The sequence below is a fragment of the Alosa alosa genome, chromosome 14 (genome assembly GCF_017589495.1).
Source record: "Alosa alosa isolate M-15738 ecotype Scorff River chromosome 14, AALO_Geno_1.1, whole genome shotgun sequence".
NCBI lineage: Eukaryota > Metazoa > Chordata > Actinopteri > Clupeiformes > Clupeidae > Alosa > Alosa alosa.
The window spans coordinates 28137439-28151924 of record NC_063202.1 but is presented as its reverse complement, the minus strand read 5'-3'; the positions used below and the strand labels follow the sequence as shown (position 1 = coordinate 28151924).

Sequence of the window (14486 nt, the reverse complement as noted above, 5' to 3'; positions counted from 1 at the left end):
GCTGTGCAAGTCGAATTGAGTGCCTGTCACTTTAATGCCGTGACGGCCCGTGACGCTGGCTTGATTCTCACGGTTTTAAGCTAACTTAGTAGCGTTGTTGTGGATGAAATTAATTATGTTTCCCATGTCATTTGGTAAAATAAATGGTCAAAAATTCAAAGAAAACTCACTTGGATTATAGCAGATAAGTGTCTTGTATCATATCTATAATTTTGATGAGCTCTACAGGAATTACAAACTATCTCAGATGTAAATGCTTGCGTATCCTATTACTCAAATTCAATTAAACCCGCCAATAGGCTAGCTAGCTAGACCTTAGTTTCACAGCCTAGGTATGTTAGCAACACAGGGCTTGAAAGCATTGCCTGTATCACAAACAAAAACAAAACAATGCGTGGATTTATCTGGGAATAGGCTACTGAAGGTAGGGGCGAGCAATCTTGCTGGCGTGTTTAATTTGGTTCCTTGGTTAACATAATGTAGGCTACGTTTTTTTGCACAAAATTGCGTCTGCTAATAAACTTAAACATAAACACAAACAAACGTGATCTCCTGTGGAATCCCTGACTGCGCCTTCAACGTTAGCCTACTATTATTTGTTGACATGAAACCTGAACGAACGGCAGCTGTTCCTGAAGTTCACTTGCGTCTATTTTTTTTTAATTAGGCAACTCTTTTTGCAGTGGCGCTTGAATTCCAGCAGCGGCGCTACGCCGCTGATGAATACATTGTAGGGGAAACACTGATTGAGATGTATAGTCTGGCATCGAACCATTCACCTCGCTTAATCCAAGGGGCAGGCAGAGAATTGTCTTTCAAACTGCCTAGGCATGCAATAGGCCAGCGCTACGACCATATCCATTATCCGGGTCGCAAAACGGCAAATACATCCTTCTTCTTGAAGGAATGACTTAAGTGCATTGTGTTGCTCAACTTTCAAAGAAAAGCACAAGTCCAACTTCTCCAAAGTTGACGCCAACGCCGATTCAAACAACCGCTCTTAGCTCGGCCATAGCCACCTTCCTTGTTGTTCACCGTCGCAGGACTGTCGTTATCCTGTTAAGCCCGCCTTAAGACTCTCTAACAAAATAGAGCGCTGTGATTGGATGAGGTCCACGGCGTCAGCCAATAGAAATCCCTATGGTTTGATACTAGACGTACAGGCTGAGCAAAGTAATTTGCCGCCGCTAGGGTGCGTCTAGATTTCTAGGCTATTTCAGTGTTGCACTTTGATTGCTAGGTTCAAACTAAAATAAAAAAAAATAAAAAAAACAGTCCTTCGTGTGGTCCGCGTGAGCGGTAGTCTGCAACAGTTGAATGATTTGTGGCAAATTATGCCAATGTGTCTGGTAATGATTCATATTCTGATTGGTCATATGATCATTATCTTACATGCCCACTAACAGTATTAGTGAAGCAAACTTTGAAAAGGATAGTCTATTCATCTGCTCATTTTTTCTTCTACCAAATGAATTAATTGTTGGCCCTAAATCTAGTCACTGTTTTATTTTAGCCAATTTAATTTTAAGTAATTATATATTTTTTTTTTATTTATCCTTTATTTTACAAGGTGATGTCCCATTGAGATATTCAAATCTCTTTTACAAGGGAGCCCTGGGGCAACAGATACACAAGTTACACAGAAACATTGATGACAAGACAGCCTAATAAGGACAGAATAACATAGAAGAAAGACATGAGGACTAGACAGACCAAAAAACAGCGACACAAGCCAACAAACAAAACAGATTTACAGTACATGTGAAAACAATATAAAAATCACATAAAGGGGTCATTGGAAGCATGTGCATTGTTCAGATTTGGAATATAAAAATCACATAAAGGGGTCATTGGAAGCATGTGCACTGTTCAGATTTGGATCGTTTAAGTAACTGTTTAAAATGTCCAAGTGGGATAAAAACAGAAAGCTTCAAAACTTTTTGGAGCAAATTCCAAATATGTGAATATGTGTGTTCATCATGAGAGAACCCTTATTGATTACATGCCAGAGAAAATTAAAATGTTATAGCAGCAAAGATGGTTAAAGGTCATGTTCCGTGTTAACTGAACAGAGTTTTGGTATGATTTTCTTGTGGAAGGAATTCCGCTTTGCAGTATGAAATATAATTCAAATATAATTAACTTTTTGTTAATCTGTGTAATGAAATATCCATAAAATATTTTATTTGAATTTACATTTTTGTCATTATAATTTATCTGTCTTAGGTTGACTCTGTTCAAGCACAGATGAGGTCCAAAGGTGGATACGGAAATGGTGTATCGGATGGTGTCCAAATATAATCAAGTAAGTATGATTGACTATGTATGAATCGTATATGTGTTTTGAATCTCCTTTTGGCACCTTTCTTCAAAATGGGGTTTGTTTGAACCTAAACTAGCTATTAAATTTAATAATGCTTAGCCATTCGACCAATTAGACAAATAGAATGCTTAAAATTCAGGAATTCAAAAATGCAGGAATTCGAGTCTAGTCTAGCAAGGCCACTACATAAAAAGCGTACTGGCAACAGTACAGTTGGTAGGCCTACTGACAGCTGACTGAGTGTAGTGATTGTAATATAATTATAATGTTTAATCATTACTTCATTTATTTTTGCTTTGAAGCTTAAATATCACCTGTGTTATCTGTTTTCCCTAGGTTGAAATAAGGCGACAGAAACTACTGATCAACGAGGGGCCAATTTAAAAGCTGAAATGTACTCCGATCATATTGTAAAGCAGAAAATCCTCTGGTATTGATGAAGTTGTATATATTTTCATACTGAAAGCACTGCAATACATTCATAGCTATGCTGGTTGCACTGTAAAATAGATCCATTAGCTTGATGCTTGTTGAATTTATGTATGAGGTTTTTTTTATTTGTTTTTTCTTGCTGTCTTTTTTTTTCACTTTTTAGATTTATGTGTGGGTGCGTATTTATTTTTGGAGTCATCAAGCAATTGGTTTTCATATTGGTATTGATATTGTGGCTGGGCCACTAAGCATATTGAGGCACATTTTCATGATGTTCTTTTTTAAAGTCATGTCATTAAAGAACAGTTTTATGATCATAGCCACTTGAATTTTATACAATTAAAAAAAAATTCAGGGTCTCAGATTTTACATCGAATTTTGCAAACGGTAGAACACACTGTTAAATATGATTCAGAAAAGTATTTTTGTACAAATCCTGTATTTTTCTCTTCATGTTTAAATAAAGTACTTTAAACAAAGGGTAATTTTGTTCAAATTAAGTGGAGAAAAAAATAGACCAAAATCTTGGCTGGATAAACTTTTTGACGGACATGTTACTTGGCTTGTCATCTCGCTGATTATGAAACGGAAGAGGAAGTGAAATTGGTTTGTTTTCAACTTCGGGACAGCACTATGCTGATAATCAGGAGATCCCTTCAATGTTAGCTAGGTCTATTAACTTCTTTTGACTAGACACATAAACCGCGTACTAACAGTATTTATACGAATCACGACTGTCAACAGCATGTCAAAAATATGGATAATACTATCTGTCATTTTCCTGTCAACTCAGGTGAGTTAAAAAACTTGATAACGTTATGAGTTAAGCTAACGTTAGCTAGCAAATCACGCAGTTTCTTTGTATGTTAATAGCTCTGTTAATGTCTCTGATGTGAGACGCTTATGAACTTACCATACTTGTGTGTGTATGTGTATTTATTTTTCACAAAGTTAATAACCGCTAAATGATCGCTTCGTACACCAAAATTAGCTTAACGTTAGCCAGCTAGCTATTCATTGGATAATGTCGGGGATTTCCGAAGAAAACTCAAAGGTTAGCTGCTACTGGTTCACGCTAACGTCACCTATGTGATAGTCTTTGTCAAAGTTATCACCTTCTACCGATAATGACTGAAGACCAAAGTATGAATGTGAAATTGTATTCTTGTTTTAGTGTTGTCATTTTCATACTGTTTTATGCTAGACGTACTCTCAAGAGGCTATTTTGCACATCTCGAATGAATCCATCGATAAAGAGTATTGTCTTGTTTACAATGCCGCCTGGACAAATCTCTCCAACTCTCTCAGAGATTCGGTAAGTCCACCGAATGTGGTTGCACACTAATATTTTTACGTTTCAAGCAGACTCCGTTAGTTTGTGTAATTGCATTCATGCCATAGAAAGGTTGGGGATATCATTTCTGAGCTTGGTCTTTTCTCCCTGTAGGTGACGTACCAGGTGGTGAATCTGGTGTCCAGTTATCTTTGTAACTCCTCTGCTATAGTCATCGATGTGACGGGAAAGGCACTTGTGGTAATGAGGGGGCAATGTGATTTCAGTCAAAAGGCACTGGTAGCCCAAGAAAAGGGAGCTGCTGCTCTCATCATTGCCAGTAACAATACTATGGTACGTACTGAACAAAGTAGTGTAAAAAGACACATTGACATCATAATTACTTTTGATATTTGAATTATCATGCAATTACATTAGATGGGAATACAATATACATGTTTTTACACTTTTAGACTCCCCCATCAGCAAATGAATCAGAATATGGCAAGGTTCATATTCCACTGGTCCTCATGCGCTATCGAGACTTTGTTGATGCTCAGCAGGTAAGACTGAATGTTCCTTCATGAAATATATCAATATAGGTGTTTTGGAAATCAGTGTCAAAATGGAAATGGTCTACATGTCTGTGTTCTCTCAGGTGTTTGGCAAAGATATGAGTGCAAGACTGTATGCCCCCCCTGTGCCAGTGTTTGATGTAAGCATTGTTGTGATGCTGATCATCGCAGTGTCTACAGTTGCGCTGGGAGGCTTCTGGAGTGGTGCAGCAGAAAAGTGAGTGATTTTATGCGTTTTGTTGTCAATTAACATGACTTGGATCCTGCATCGGACCGCAGTTTCCACAAAAAATGGGGGCAGCCGTGGCCTACTGGTTAGGGCTTCGGGCTTGGAACCGAAGGGTTGCCAGTTTGATCCCCGACCAGTAGGAAAAATGTGGGCGGGGGAAGTGGTTGAGCATGCTCTCCCATGCCCACATCCATTGCTGAAGTGCCGTGTGCTTCACTTCACTGTGTGTTCACTAATTCACGGATGGGATAAATGCAGAGACCAAATTCCTTGTATACACAAGTATACTTGGCCTATAAACCTGATTAACATTCACGGGGGCAGCTGTGGCCTACTGGTTAGGGATTCGGGCTTGAAACCGAAGGGTTGCCGGTTCAATCCCCGACCTGTAGGCGGGGTATGTGAATGTGGTTGAGCACTGCTCTCCCATGCCCACATCCACGGCTGAAGTGCCCTTGAGCAAGGCACCTAACCCCTTACTGCTCCCCGAGCGCCGCTATAGCAAGGTAGCTCACTGCTGTGAAAGCTTCAAAACTTTTTGGAGCAAATTCCAAATATGTGAATATGTGTGTTCATCATGAGAGAACCCTTATTGATTACATGCTTCACCTCACTGTGTGTTCACTGTGTTCACTAATTCATGGATGGGATAAATGCAGAGACCAATTTCCTTTTATATGCAAGTATACTTGGTCTAGAAACCTGATTTACATTACAAAATGTTACTTAATGTAAAAATCATTTGGAAAGACCATTTAAAGATGTGGCATCCAAAACATCCATGTTTGGTTACCGTAATTGAGTCTATGCGTGTAAAATGGTGTGCAATGTAAATGGTGAGTCAGAACATTGAATGGAACATTTCGCTTGTTCCTTATCAGGGACAAACAGAGTGAAGGGGCTTTTCCTGGGAGGACTGAAGAAACATCAAGTGGTGAACTGTCTTTGTACTCTCCTCTGAAAGTAGTCATCTTCGTGGCCCTCATGTGCACTATGCTGGTGCTCATGTACTTTTTCTACAGGTGGCTTGGTAAGTGCCCATTCAGCCAACTTTGGACAGTTACTGAAGCATTGCAATTGCTCAGCACATTCACAGTGTTGACCTGGTTCCTCTTTCAGTTTATGTTATCATCGCCATCTTCTGCCTGGCCTCAGCAACAGCTTTGTATAGCTGTCTGGATGCCCTGCTGAATAAGGTTGGGTGTGGAATATGCAGGTAAGATTAATTACAGTCTCAGTTTGAATGGGAAACTCTATGACGGCCTGAGAACCTTTTAGCTGGGAGAGCCATAAAGACTTCTACTATTTAATGTTAGGCTTACACTTGAGTCTATTATTCTACATTTGGCTAAAAGACTCAATTCTTTAATTATTTTTATAATCCTATTTTCCTTACGTAATGTGTCACCTGCAGCATACCTCTCCTGCATACCTGTAAATGATCTGAAAAAAAAAAAGAGTTAAAGTCTAGCAGGTCTAGCCCACCTATAATCTAATGAAGTAGTTAGTCTGGTATTACCAGGCTAGTTAACATCATCTAACACCAGGGAAACATAAGGGAAACGTGAACGTAGCGTTCAATCACAACAATGCTCAACATTAACAGACCCAGCTCTATCCATAAAGGCAAACTTGTGTGTCCGCTTGGCCTGATGGTAGTTCTGATCTTTCTGATCTCCCTCAGGAGCTCTAATGGTAGCCAACAAGTAAGTTAGGATAGTAAGGAGATTGAACTTGAAGAGTCTGAACTTGACATGACAACTGCCACATTGTCCAATGAAAATGAAAACACAGTTGTAGTCATTGGCGTTTTATGTAGGATTGACAAAATAGTTTAATATTTGCCTATTTTAGCTGCTTATTTACCATGATGCAAAATCTCAGCTCAAATTTCTCTGTGGGACATGCAATCAACAAAAGAGCCATATCTGGCTTGCAAGCCATAGGTCCCTGGCTCTGTGGAAACCTAAAATTACCCAAGAATCAAAGTTAATGCCCTCACCTGTAAAGTGAAATTATGATTTGAGAGAGGATAGCCTCTCACTTTGACTCGAAGCAGTAAATGAAATACATTTTTCTACAACTGCAAAAATGTTCTGATGATTAATAGGACTTGCAGTTGTATTTCAGACAACATTCTTTTTGCCCTGTTGTATTGCTTGGAGTTCATTGTTAGTTCCATTTAATGCGTTGAAAGCTGGCCTGACTCATCTGACATTGAAGGGAGCGCTCAAAAGGGTGTGTTCCAAAAACAGCCCTGTTGCAGTGCTGTGGCGTACAGTCACATGTCCCTGTGTTGCGTATGTCTAGTGATTCATTCTGAGGTTTGCTGGGCCTGACACACATTTTCTGACCTACTGTTGCCGTCTTTATTTTCCCTCAGCTTCTCCTGCCACAGTAAAGAGGTCTCTGTGAGATCCTTAGTGCTGGCGGCCCTGTGTGTCAGCGTGGCTGTGGTCTGGGGAGTGTACAGGAATGAGGACAGGTACTGTCTGGAGGCCCACTCTCATCAATGCATGCTGCTGTTCCAGCCACTCCACAGCAAGTGGGAGGCTATGATGTGTGGTCACAAAGTGGTCGGGAGTGTTTTTAGAGCGGGGAAAGTTAAGCTGTTGTTTTCTGCAAGAGATTCTTATACTGATATACATCTTGTCTGGGCTCATAAAACACTTACGTTAGGTCTGGAAAGTTTGCATGGGAAACTCTATGACTGCCTGAGAACCTTTTAGCTGGGAGAGCCATAAAGACTTCTACTATTTAATGTTAGGCTTACACTTGAGTCTATTATTCTACATTTGGCTAAAAGACTCAATTCTTTAATTATTTTTATAATCCTATTTTCCTTACGTAATGTGTCACCTGCAGCATACCTCTCCTGCATACCTGTAAATGATCTGTTAGGTCTGGTCTGTCTGAAAAGTTGGCATGAAAATAGTGTAGTCATGCATCTACTTTCCAGGCTGGTATTGAATGAATCATTGTGGATTATAAAATGTAAATATGTTTTAGTGTCAGACCATTATCCAAACAGTAAATTAAGCCTTTTTTAAACGTACATTTTGGGGTGTTATAAATGTTTGCAAGTGATCTTATTAATCTTAAGAATTGTTAGTCAGTAATCTGGTGATGGACATGCTGTTTATTTTTGGACTCGGCAAAACAAGGTATTTCATCTTTTTAGATGGATCTGGATACTCCAAGATTTGTTGGGCATTGCCTTTTGTCTGAATTTCATGAAAACAATCACTCTCTCAAACTTCAAGGTAAAAACAGACTGATTATTTAATGTTTACTTCATTTCACAGTATGTTACTTCATTATGGATCTTTTAGATGGATCAGATATGGATGACTTGGAACATTTTACATAACAGTCTTTTCTAGAGAAATTGTTTTGCTTCCATAGGACGGTCTACATCTCAGTTTCCTTCTCAAGTGATGTGCTTGAATTCGCCAACATTTGGTGAAGCCATATTGCAGTGGCTCTGCATTCTTCATAAAGCCGTGCTGTATTTAACATACCTAGCGCATTCCAGCACAGTAATTAGACACTTTGGGGCTTTGTGTCTCAGCTTACATCCCACATGCATGCTATCTTACCACAACACTAAGAGGACACGCTGGCCAGATCACAAGACGAGTGTAAGACAGTGTTCAATCCCTACTAAAGTGTTCTCTCCCTGTCTGTCTTCTCTACAGATATGCGTGATCTTGCTGAGCCTGCTGCTCCTCTATGATGTGTTCTTTGTCTTCATTACTCCCTTCCTCACAGCGGTGGGTCACTTCACACATCTGTTTGATTAATCCCTGTTCATAAAATAGGGAGTGTTTTACCCATTTTACCATAAATCATAATACAGCACAAGCAGTTTCTCCCTTAGGCTTTAGACTATTTTGTGTGTTTTCTGTATTGTTATTTTATTATTCAGCACATATAATTAAGATTGTTGCATTATGTATTGCTGTCTACAGAATGGGGAAAGCATCATGGTCCAAGTTGCCCTGGGGCCAGAGTCTGCTGGGGAGAAGGTGAGAATGACCAGGACAGGAGGTCATTTTTATTGAATGGAGTTTGCTGTAAGAGGGTTAGCATAGCAGGGAAACGCGTCATTAACATTGCCCACTTGATTTTCGTTGCTGCGCCTCTGTGGTTGTTTGTGTCAGGGACAGATTACTGACTGTGTATTTGGGCTTGGCTCTGGTTCTAGACTGATGGTAACATTGTGGAAGTACCAGCCGACCCCACACCCACCTATGAGAAAGTAAGACCCATCTTTCACCTCTTCATGGGGAAACGGGTACAAAGAACATGTTGTCCAGCTCTCGGAGAGAGTGGCCAGCTGTTTCATAGTTCTGCTATGAAGGGATTTATGTTTCACACAACACTCCTAGACAGTCCAAGAGAATAGCTGTCTGAAATATAAATCCCCTTGCTCATGTGACTGGAGCTTTTACCCATGTTTGGAGCATAGCTTTGAGTTAAAACCTAGGTTTATTTGAAGTAGAATTTCTGATTGAGTCAGTCAACTGATTCAGCATCAGTTGCATCCTAACACTGAAAAAAATAGTATTTAATATCAATTTAGTGGTGCTTCTTTTAAAAAATACCTCCCTCACTTTGAAAGTGTTAGTTTGATGGAGTTTATATTACATCTATATACCTTTCATTACTAACAGATTAATGTTGGGTGGGAATCTGTATCTGTTTGTGTTTGTGTGTCTGTTGTGTCCTTGTTGTGACCTTGTAACTGTTGTTAGTTTCCATGTTGAGTGTTTCAGATTTCTTTTTGGTTCTGTTTTAATGGGATAACATCTAAATGCTTGCAATTATTTTATACAAAAGTATTTGCAAGTACACCTATAGCATGTAGTGTTTGGAAGCTAGCGGTTACTCTCACAATGAATTACTTTTGCAACTTAATATGTTACAGTATGTGTAGAAGAACATATTGTATCTCCTTTTTGAAGGAGGTTTGAAAAGCTGTTTAGATGTTGCCATTCTTTTTTCAAGATGTCTTCTCTGTTAGTCTGTAGATTGTAGTCCTCCAGTGCTTAGCTCCTTGTTGCCTTTCAGCTTCCGGTGGTCATGAGGGTCCCCAGGTTCTCTGCCTGGGCTCAGAACCTATGTGGCATGCAGTTCTCAATCCTGGGCTATGGAGACATCATTGTGCCAGGTGAAATCATTTCATCCAATATGTTCTCTCTGGTTGATAAGTCATGGTAACAACAGTCTTACACATTAGCAATGTCAATGGTCTTGGTCTGTTTTTAATGAACAAGGAAATGTTTTTGTTGTTTAGGCTTGCTGATCGCCTACTGCCATAGGTTTGATGTCTGGACTGGCAGCTCCAGGAGAGTGTACTTCATTTGTTGCACAATAGGTACGTTTTGTTTCCAAATATGCCTTTTGTTGGAAAGATTTTGCAATAGTAGTATTTCTAGTGGAAAAATCTTTTCAGTTTCCAATTGTGGACACCAATGAGTACAGCCTCTGATTCTTGTCTTTAATTCAACAGCCTACTTCTTGGGCATGATCGTGACTTTCGCGGTTATGCTCCTGTCCAAGATGGGACAGCCAGCCTTGCTATACCTGGTGCCTTTCACCCTCATCACCAGTGCTGTGGTGGCGTGGAGCCGGAAAGAGATGCAGCAGTTTTGGGCAGGAACCACTTACCAGGTGGGTGTGCACATAGGCAACTCCAAGCCTAGCTCAGTATGCCTGACAGCAGAGCTGTTTATTTGTCGACTAATCTTCACCCAGGCTTCGCACAGAGCAGGAGGAGCGGGTCAGATGTTGTCACATGTTGTTGGTCAGCGATTCAGATTTCATTTCTGTTTAAAAAGAAAGAGAGGAAGGGAGCATGAGGAACTGTACAACAATGCACAAAAAGTGTATTCAGTAGATGGACAAACCCACAGCTATTGGCTTTCTTTATGTTCTCGGGTGTCTACCGAAACAAAATTAAGTTAATTCTTAGGCGATCCTGATCTTACCTGTTGTTACGGTTGTAAGGTGGCACTCAGAGTGTAAATGGAAAACATAAAAGTTCATGTAATCATCTAATCATGTAATTCATGAAAACCTGTGGAAAGGGAATTACATGATTGTTTAGCAATTGTTTTTTTTTCATCTGATCTTCTGTTATTGAAACAGTACATTGTTGTTAAAATAAAGAGGAGTGTGAATCCATCCAATCAGCAGTTAGGAAGCAAGGAATATTTTCACAGTGAGACAGTTCTATGCTTATGCTTCGACCTAAGTGTCCTTGGGAATTAGGGGGTAAATATTACATTTGCTGAACTCCCAAAATTTACACTGTGTTGAAAGACTTGAATTAGAAAGCGCAGATGTAAAACAAAGTGAGAGACTTTTTAAAGAAACCTTACACGTTTAAGTTTAGTTTAAATGTACAACATTTACATTTCTTCTTCGCCAAAAAAAGTGATAATAAATGACTACTTGATGTTCCATTAGGTGTTGGACTCTACCAGGGAGCCTTTATCGCCAGGTCTGTCTGAGTGTATGAGACGTTTTCCTCTGCTTGCTTCCTGCCGTTTGTTGTGAAGTTGTGGTGTGTTTTTTTCCTCCTCTGCTACCCTCTCAAGCCTCCATGTCCATCCACTGCCACTAAAAGGCCACTGGATGTCGCCAGAACTCTGGGGAATGTGCTGAGCTCTGTACTCAACAGTGCCGATGCTCAGCATCTTCCATGTCCAAACAGTTGCTTGGATTAAATATTTGGCCATTGCAGACCCATCCTGCTTCCCTCTCTACTGAGCATTCTACATCATATGCTCTGCATTCGCTGGGGTTGTTGGGGTTGTCCAGTTTTCACCGTCCTTTCCTAACCATCCAGTGTCCACAGACTAACAAATCATGACGTTGTCATGGTCACTTTTCATTTCCAGTGATTGGAAACACAGTTTGCATGCTGTTTATTTCTCTATAGCAACCATTTTCTTGATAATTTCACTGCAGTTTATTTCATGTACAAAGTTTCATCATTGAAATGTGCTGTTAACCCATCCATCTCTTGATATGAGAGTCAGTAGTTTGTACATATTATACGTATGTCTGTGTACTCAATATTGATATATTTTATATCTTATGAAGTAACTTCTCTAGAGGTACTATACACTATCTATTATAGATTTCTGAACATTTCAAATAATACTGGGTTACTCATATGAAAAAATAATTAAATCAGGGAGTTAAAGTTATGAGATCTATAAGTAATGTGAAATTGTCTGTCATATTGTCTGTCATGTCAGATCTAATATTAAGCTTTCTAACCTAGAGTGTATTCCTGGTGTCTTCCTCACAGATGGAGAACCTGGATATGCCAGTGGGGAAAGAAAATGCTGATTGTAACCCATAAGCCACTGGATGTTTGGATCAGTAGATTTCCATTTTTGTATACATGACGCCACCTTTAACACAAAGGGACTTTGGTAATGGCACACATTTCATAATGATCAATCATGGTTTTATTAGATTTTAAATTGACATTAATAGATTGGTGATTACTTCTTGATGTGCTTAATTGTTCTTGTGATGCTGTAAAATCTTTTTTGAATATCAAAGGCTACTGCTGACATTTTTGCCTCAGTGACAGACAAAAGTGACTGGACAAAGCACTTTAATTGTTTGAGATGTTTATTATCAAATAACAGACAACTTGTATAAAAAGGTTTTGTATCATTAATTTTTCAGAGCTTTGGTGTACATTTTTGGTGATCGGAATTTGTTGAGGGAGGGGCCTTATTGCTGCCTTAAATTGACCTTTAAAGTGTAATTCCAGCGAAAATTTACCCAGGGGTGTTTTTCTGCATTAAAACGCATCAAATAAGCCGAGACAGTATTTTTCATTGATCAACCACTACAGAGCCTGCTCCGGTATATGCTATAGCCCTAAATTGCAAACAGTGGATTAGCTAAGGGCCAGAGGTGGGACAAAGTCACTGTTTGGCAAGTCACAAGTAAGTCTCAAGTCTTAACGCTGAAGTCCAAGTCAAGTCCCAAGTCAAGACAAAGATGTCCCAAGCAAGTCCAAGTCAAGTATTACCAAGGCCAAGTCGAGTCCAAGTCCAAGTCCTTATTTTTCGAGTCCTAAACAAGTCACTATCTTATTACTGCATATTAATATGTCATCAATCATGCTTTCTATATATCATTCTTATCAATATATCATAGTTGACATATTGAAGTGTTTTAAAACACTTATAAGTACGGAGCCCCTAATACGGAGCCCCTAAGGGGACATGAGCAAAAAAAAATGTAAAGTTTAGTTTCATGTGTGCGTGAAAGTTTCGCATGAGCAAATGAAAGTTTCGCGTTAGCACATGAAACTAAACTTTAGATTTTTTTTGCTCACATCCTTAGGGGCTCCGTATATAAGCACAAGCCCAAAGACAAACAAAGTAGGCTATCCTTTGTTCTCTTACTGAGGGATAGATAAGTGAGCAAAAGCATTTCTGTCTCCTTACATGCATTGTCTTATAGCTTAGTGAATGGAATCTCTCGTTGCATTGTTAGTGAAAGTGAGCCAATAAAAAAATCCCTAATTACTTGGCCTGGTATTCACAACGAGTAGGCTACAACTGCCAATGCAGATTAAGAAGACAAGACGATTTAGGCAGATATATTGACTTGAGACTACAGTATATTGGGGCGAAGCACTGCTACTTGGGTGCAGAGATATCACGCAACACATAACCTACCTTATCTCACTCGCCACAGCACAGACAATCTCTAGGCTACTCTTTAAAAACAGCCCCTACAAGATGCTTGGCGATTATGACCTTGACGATCGAAACTATCTCAGCAACAGAGACCTGAAACATGCCCCAACTGGTCCCTAACAAGTCAAGAACTAGGCCTACAGTGCATTCTCCTCCAAGATGCCTGGAGCATTGAACTCAATGTTCCCAAATATGTTGCTGGCTGCACTGCATTCTAAGCCATTACACACCCCATAGCTGTTTTGTCATTCAAAATGTTAGAATGGCTTAGAATGCAGTGCAGCCAGCAACACATGTTATGTAGGCTATGTAGAGTAGCCTATTGGTCTTCACAACTGAACGTAAATGCCCCCGCCCCTTTTTTACAATATAAAAATGTCTAGTCATTTGTTATACCAATAGGCCTACTATAATATGCATGGGGATTTGAAGAAAGAGGACTGATGCAGGCTATTTTTTTAGACCATTAATTAAACAAAGTGTTCTATCATCATGGTCATGCGATCATTGAGGGCGAAGAGTGACCAGCGCTCCACGCTCAACTTGTTTACCATTATGAGTGCACCATCCGTGTAGCCTACTTGCAGCGCACTTTGTTGTCAAAATTATCAGTGTGAATGCACTCATGTGAATGAATACACAGTGCTAGTGACGACCTAGTGACCATCCAAAGGATTTACATCTTATTATTATCAAAATATTACATTAAAAAGGAAAAATGGTTGTACTTTTGATTTTTGATTACTTCAACTCAATTAGATTTTGACTTTCACTTGTATTGGAGTAGCCTAATATTTGACAAGGTGTATCTGTACCAGAGCCATAGACAACTCCATTGACGCTGTTCATTTTTTTCCAACAATGGCAGCTATAGGAAGCCTCAAATAGTTCCCGGAAGTTAACAATTAATAGT

At 39.5% G+C, this 14486-nt stretch overlaps 1 protein-coding gene across 3 annotated transcripts; it reads left to right on the top strand.

The window, feature by feature from the left end:
* Nucleotides 1-3358: 3358 nt before the first annotated feature.
* Nucleotides 3359-13647, top strand: LOC125306725 (signal peptide peptidase-like 2A). 3 transcript variants are annotated; one of them, XM_048262184.1, is made up of 17 exons: nucleotides 3359-3548; nucleotides 3960-4070; nucleotides 4203-4382; nucleotides 4502-4591; nucleotides 4687-4820; nucleotides 5714-5862; nucleotides 5952-6048; nucleotides 7216-7317; nucleotides 8014-8095; nucleotides 8531-8605; nucleotides 8804-8860; nucleotides 9040-9093; nucleotides 9906-10005; nucleotides 10132-10212; nucleotides 10348-10508; nucleotides 11307-11340; nucleotides 12157-13647. In XM_048262184.1, exons 1-17 carry the CDS (start codon nucleotides 3501-3503, stop codon nucleotides 12195-12197), a joined length of 1596 nt encoding a protein of 531 aa, XP_048118141.1. In that variant the 5' UTR covers nucleotides 3359-3500; the 3' UTR covers nucleotides 12198-13647. The 3 variants fall into 3 exon arrangements, with proteins under 3 accessions (XP_048118141.1, XP_048118143.1, XP_048118142.1); XM_048262186.1 differs by lacking the exon at nucleotides 9040-9093; XM_048262185.1 differs by lacking the exon at nucleotides 11307-11340.
* Nucleotides 13648-14486: the final 839 nt, after the last annotated feature.

Coding starts and splice junctions, on each gene's coding strand:
- LOC125306725 (XM_048262184.1), top strand. CDS start 3,501: ATGTCAAAAATATGGATAATACTATCTGTCATTTTCCTGTCAACTCAG. Junction 9,094..9,905: donor CCACACCCACCTATGAGAAA/GTAAGACCCATC, acceptor GTTGCCTTTCAG/CTTCCGGTGGTCATGAGGGT. Junction 10,006..10,131: donor TGGAGACATCATTGTGCCAG/GTGAAATCATTT, acceptor TTTGTTGTTTAG/GCTTGCTGATCGCCTACTGC.